This window comes from Epinephelus moara, chromosome 11 (assembly GCF_006386435.1).
Source record: "Epinephelus moara isolate mb chromosome 11, YSFRI_EMoa_1.0, whole genome shotgun sequence".
In the NCBI taxonomy this organism is placed as follows: Eukaryota; Metazoa; Chordata; class Actinopteri; order Perciformes; family Serranidae; genus Epinephelus; species Epinephelus moara.
Window position 1 is genome coordinate 2308655 of NC_065516.1, and position 6689 is coordinate 2315343.

At 41.0% G+C, this 6689-nt stretch overlaps 1 protein-coding gene across 1 annotated transcript in view; it reads left to right on the plus strand.

The window, feature by feature from the left end:
- Positions 1–6689, plus strand: part of LOC126397572 (nebulin-like) — a 114449-nt gene that overhangs the window by 67591 nt on the left and 40169 nt on the right. The window contains exons 42-45 of the mRNA XM_050056453.1: positions 3106–3216; positions 4115–4225; positions 4337–4447; positions 4994–5104. Coding sequence (XP_049912410.1) covers positions 3106–3216; positions 4115–4225; positions 4337–4447; positions 4994–5104 — 444 coding nt within the window. The remainder of the gene's footprint in view (positions 1–3105; positions 3217–4114; positions 4226–4336; positions 4448–4993; positions 5105–6689) is intronic.

Here is a 6689-nt window from a genome sequence, read left to right on the forward strand (position 1 = left end):
GGTAAGACAACACGTTTACATGTCGTTTTCTATATGTTCTCTGACATTTATCCTAACGATATGAGGCGGTCTTTGTGGAAAAAAAGCTTGTTTAGTGGACTAACTTTGCACTTGAAGGTTGCCCGTTCACTTACGTTTTAACAGGTCTGATGCTACTATGCACCCCGGCTGTATCTAGGCTAACGGCTAACATGCTAACTATTATTTTTATGTCACTAGTCACTTGAACCAAATTTAGGACGATAGGAGACAGGTTGAAATAAACCGAAATTTCCCTTTAAGGATCAAATATACCCTTCGCTAGTCTATAGAAAACAGTTATTGATGTGATTGCAAAGTGTTGTATATTTACAGGAACTGTAAAGTAAGTAGCTTATAAACATTAGAGTGAAAAATGAGAAGATGTTTTCCAAACAAAATGTTTTTTTTCTATTATTAATTTATTGATTTATCAAGTTATTTATTTGTTTCACTGACAAAAGAATAATATCCAAAATTCTGGTAAACAGCAGCACATACAGATCAAATATAAGTGATACAAATACATATAAAGAACATAAAATGGGATGTTTAAAAAAAGGTTACGACAGTTCTCTTTCCCCCACAAAGAGGAACGTTTGTCCCAAAGCCTGCTGTTGTGTTTATCCCCTACACCTAAACGAAGGGTGCTTTATTCAGCTGTTTAGCTGACTACAAACAGAGTTACACTCTGTGTGAGGGGGCTTCGATTTGGGAAAGGTCTGAAGTCTTTAAGAGGCAGACTAACACATTGTCAGTCTCGTTGTTGTCTTGTGATTTGTTAACTGTAGGAAAATTTAGAATAACACCTTTGAAGTCTTCAGAGAAAGTTTGTACGTCAGCGTAGTGTGCTAAGAAACAAAATCATGTGTGTGTGCTCCATCTCAGACACTCCAACATGTCAGCACATTCCAGATAAACTGACCACTGTCTTCTATTCTGGTCTTCTTATCAGAAACACATTCAGAGCTGCTGGATACCTCTCTCTATCACACTCTTCTTCCTCCTCTTATGCTGCTAAAGGTCAACTCAAGCTCATGGATGATTAAGAGAACTGGATACAGAGTTGAACGTGGGGCTCAGTCATTTCTGTAAAAGTTGCTCAGTGGCTCATGGAGCTAAAAAAGTTCGACATCTCGGGTGTAAAATTACAACACTTTGTCACCCCCAACTCATCACATATCGCTGTTTGGTCAGTTGACTTTCAGGTCTAGGTATCATACTCTAGGTATCCTAAGTGTTGTTGATGTTCTGGGACACCGTGTCAATTTACACTTGCTGCCTGCATTGTGTCTTTTCAAAACACACGTCTGTTTTCACAGGAAAAACTACAGTTACTGCTCGTTTCAAGCATTCAGTCGTTTTAAAAACACAAACTAGAATGATAGTAAACACCCTGTATTTATCTTTATTACCTCTTGCATCATAAGCACGTGGTTAGGTTTAGAAAAAAAATCATGGCTCAACATTCGTACAGGAAGTGAACATCAGCCTCCTGGGTGAAAGTCCGGTTTTGGACTCCTCCACCACCCCTCCTGCCTGCCCTGTAGTGACTTTTCAGCTCCTTAAATTATTTTGTTATCCAGCAGCATTTTAAACTGATGGCACCCAGGGGGCATATCATACCGCCACAAAAGGGTGCATTTTTTATTGGTGTCCGACACTGAAATCAGTAATCAAGCAGCGGTGTTTGACGACTTTAGAATGAGAACGGGTTGAAAAATATCCAGATGTTCTGCATCATTGGGCCCGTAGACCAAGCGCACTTTTTAGCTGTTAACTGCCAGTTTAGCTGTCTGCTAGCTTGAATGGGGATGAAATGATTTAATCATGCAGCTTTTCTCAACTTTCAAAATGTTATCAGACTGAATGGATCAAAACCTGATGGACTCAAAAAAAGTCTTTTTGGGCCCAAAGGCATTACGTGATGGACCCAGAAGTTGTAGTTAAACTGTTTGGCCACTACGATAAATTGACTTCAAAGTCCAGAGCACTTCCTGGGGCCTGCTCCATCTGCAAGTTTTTCATATGGAAACACCCACTCAACTGTGAGCAAAAAGCAGTGAGGTAGGCTAGCATGAAAGGGATAGTTTGGATCTTTTGATGTGGGGTTGTTTGAGGTACTTCTATATAGTCAGTATATTACCTATAGTAGAGCCAGTCAGTTGGCATGCCCCAAGTTTGGAGAAGCAGACAGGAGTACCGACACAGAAGCTGAGCAATGTACTGCTGTATATGAGGGCTGCAGCCAAGCGTATATTAGCCACCTAAAAAATCCATATTGGTTTAAGTAAACACTATATTTGTATGACTATGACTGCTTTACCTTACCGTCTGACAGCCCTTTCCAATGAGGAACTGAAGCCGCTCTTTTCAAAGCCACCAGACTCTGCTGACAAAAACAGTGTTTTTTGTCTCGCAGAACAGCTGCAGGGCTACTGCTGCCTTGATCAGTTAGCTTGTTAGTGTTATTGTGTGACTTTAGAATCCAAAGTAACGTGGCGTCCACAGCAGCACATTGTTTAGCTTCCATGCTGGTTAGTGGGTTATAGAAATTAAGCTAACATGGAACATTGATAACACAGAATTTCCAAAGAACACTTGACTCAGTCATAAAGAGGCACATTAAGCAGGCTGGGGGTTGTATGTTGCAACGCCATCATCCAAAAACCTTTGTCAGGTCATGTGGGAAAACATTTTTAGAAGGGCTTTGAAAAAATAGCATTTTGACTCTGAAACACAAAAAGTAATGAACCCGCCCTTTAAACAGATTCAGAGTGATTCGATTCTTGATTTTGACCAGCTCCGTTTTCTCAACAAAAATGAGAAATGCATCAGCTTTGCTTGATCTCTACTCTGGAGTCTCTTCTCCTTCAGCTCGTGTTTTTAGACAACTGCAGACAAAAACAGCGACAATATGAATCTTTTCAAAGCAAGTGGAACTGACAGCTTTTCATGACAATTAAACAATCCTCAATAAAAACCAGCAATGTCAGCCACAACAAAAAAGGGGCATGTATTAAAAATTTATAATGTGGTATCGGTCATGTAAAACAAACAGTTCTCTGACCTGTTTTTTCTCGGCAGGTCAAATACAAGGAAGCAGGGAAGAAAGAAGCCAGCAGCTCACTGTACCACCGGCTGCCTGAGACTCTGGAGACGCAGCATGTTAAAGAGGTTACTGAGCTGCAGAGTGAGGTACACACATCTATTATTCACATTCACTCATGCACATGCTCAGTTTGGGTAAAATGAAACAGTCGGCGATTGTCTGTCCTGATGTTGTTTCATGTTAAACAGAGATGTGAGACGTGGAGGAAACCTTTCGCCCTGCCTGCACTCTGCACTCTGCACACTCACTGTTACTGATGCACGGACAGAGAGAAGCTCAAATGTTATTCTTGAAAGAATTAATGAATGAATAATATGTTGTTCTTTGAAGACACCTCACTTAAAGCCGTGCATGTCTGCAATGCTGTTTGTAGTCGGTACGGTGGCAGCATTATCTCACTAAGTATTCAAATATTCAGCATATTCATCAGTCTTAGGAAGTACTCAGATCCTTTGCTGCAGTAAAAGTACTAATACCACACTGTGAAAATACTCCACTACAACTTACAGTCCTGCATTCAAACCCTTACTGACATAAAAATATCTATCATTAAAATGCACCTGAAGTACTTATAGTAAAAGTATGTGCAGTAAAATGTGTTCCCTTGAACTCCTTTATATACTGTTGGGTAGTTCAGTCTACATCAATGCATCATATTCTACAAGATTGTGGTATCTTTGTCGTGTGGCTGTCCTGTGAGAACCGTGCATCTCTAAAGTCAGAAAAACAGCCCTGTTATCAGCTTTGTGATGGTGCATTTGCCAGCTTCACATCCCTTAAACTGCATTTCCTCTTATTATTTACCTTGTGTGTCCAACACTCAAAATAACCCTAATATATGTCATAGAGTAGTTTTGTTCTAAAGTGAATGCATTATGCTTATGTACAAGAGACAATGTTTTGAGAGATAACAAGTGATTCATTCTGACATCACAGGAGGTGTTACTGGTTTTTTTTTGTTCCATCTGATGCTGTTCTCTTCAGAACAAGTACAAGCAGAGCGGGAAAAAGTCCATGTCGTCCAGTTTGTATGCTCAGCTGCCGCAAACGGCTGAGACGCAGTTCGCCGCCAAGATGTCCGACCTGCAGAGCGTGGTGAGGAACACAAACATTTACACACATCTGCAACAACAGGTAGCTACACAAGAGGATATATTCCTTGTAATATGTTTTATATCTGACTGAGTATGACGTCTCTCTGTCCAGAGTAAATACAAAGAGGACGGGATCAGAAGTCTTTCTCAAAGCTTCTACTCTCAGCTTCCAGAAACAGCTGAGACTCAGTTGGCTAAAACTGTCTCTGAGCTGCAGAGTGAGGTTTGTTTCTCTGTCTTTTCACTGGATTCAAGCTCAGGACCTTCCTGCTGTGAGCCACCACTTGAAATACTTTAACTGTCAAATTAAGAAAAATTAAGGTAATCAGTCAGGGTCTTTTTACATTAATTTTTTTTTTTTTTTTTTTTTTNTAACAGCCTTTATTGGAAAAACTTCATAATATGAGCCAGAGAGGGCCGTGATACACCAAAGTGTGTCAAGGGGAAAATAAGGAAACAAGCAAGGGGGAGGGGGCAGGGTCTTTTTACATTAATAACTCATTATCAACCCTGTAAACTGCAGAAAAAAGTCAGGATAGAAAATTCAAGACTGGAAATGTCTCCCCGCAGTGTTTTATTGATGCTTGAGTGTGGAGCAAAAACAACACATCGAGCAAATCACCTTTTTTTCTTCACCTAAAGACCAACAAACTCAGTAAAATGATTTCACAGCAGCAGCAGTGGCTAACACCTGCTCGCTTATATTTCTCAACTAAAATTGAGTAGCGTGGTGGGAACAGCAGCTAACAGCTGATGTTTTCTGCTTCAGGCCAAATACAAGAAGGCGAACAGGAAGGAGGCGAGCAGCTGTCTGTACCACCAGCTACCTGAAACTCTGGAGACGCTACACGCTAAAGAGGCGACTGAGCTGCAGAGTCAGGTACACAAACACTCACGCACTGTAGAGACGTGTAAGTAAATACACAGTTTAGTAAACAGAGCATGAAGAGGCTCAGTGGTGGTTTGAGTCAGTCCAAGACTTATTTTATACTGTACTCTATAAAGGAGCCTGAAATTCTTCTTTCCTATGAGATTACATTTTGCAATCGTGTATATGAACATGAAAAAGTTACAGCACAAAGGGGGAATAATCTATGAATTTTTTTTTTTTTTTTAAAGATATTTTTTAGGGCATTTTTTGCCTTTAATTGATAGGATAGTGAAGTGTGAAATGTGTAGAGAGAGAGGGAGAGACATGCAGCAAAGGGCCACAGGCTGGAGTCGAACCCGGGCCGCTGCGGCAACAGCCTTGTACATAGGGCGCCTGCTCTACCACTAAGCCACTGACGCCCCGGAATAATCTATGAATTTAATGTGATTTGTCCTTTTGAAAAAAAGAAACAGTCATTATTGTTTCAGTGTCTTTTACGAGATGACTCCTTATCATTTTAATGTAAGAAAAAGTCCTGTATTGCCCAAATCATGCTTTTAGACAGTAGTAGTGCATGAATGCAAAGCTGTCCAGCTTCACTGTGACAGGCAAATTCACAAAGAATGTAATGCTGCCGCTGACAGCACCATGAATTGTTCATCACCTGCGACCACTATCTGTCCCGTCTCAGGGTCCAATTCACTAAAGATATTGTGATTATGATATCACAGCACAGACACACCCATGGAGTTTTTCAGGTGAGTGCAGTGTGCCCTTTTTGCATCTGATTGCAGTTATACATGTGGCAATGTATAAATATTGCCATTGCACTGTGAACACAGCAGGTGGAACAAAGACAGATACATAAAGAAAGCCATGAGCTACAGGTCCTGCCTGACAAGGTGCAGAGCCTGCAGAGGGGAACTGTATTTGGGATTTAACGTCCCAGTCTGTCAGTGCTGTTGGTGTTTTCAAATGCAAACCCTCAGACTGTAAGAGAGGATGACAAGACTTGAAGCAGTGGACAAAAGAATTTATATCATTCAGTCCCTCACACTGGGAACTTTGGGCGTGACACCTCTTACAATGCTCCCCTATTACCACCAGCACTCTGAAGAGGTTAATTCTTTCACTGTAACTGTGTTTGGCTCTCAGCACTGCTCTTTGTGAATTGGACTGTTTTTTTGGCAAGGCTCATTTGTGTAGCAAGGGGTCAACTTTGCACCGAAATTTGCATGCTTAAATTAGCTTCACGCAGGCAGAACCAGGTTGGTTGGTGCTCAACAGCACAGTATATCACGCATACCCATAAATGCGATCCATTGGCACATGCCATTACCTCAGGGTAGGACACCTCCCAGCAGGGGCGATTCTAGGATCAGAGGTTTAGGGGTGCTGAGCACCCAGAGAGCTGCCCGGCCAGATAAATTTCACTGTTATGTACATTTTAACTCAATTTCATTCCCACATTTGTGAAAGAAAAGCACAACACTTTTTGGGAAAGTCTGTGACTAAACCATCAAATCTGATAAAGGTTATTTAAATGCTGAGCCACAGCAAAAGAGGAATGGATTGGAATCATAAAAGAAACATA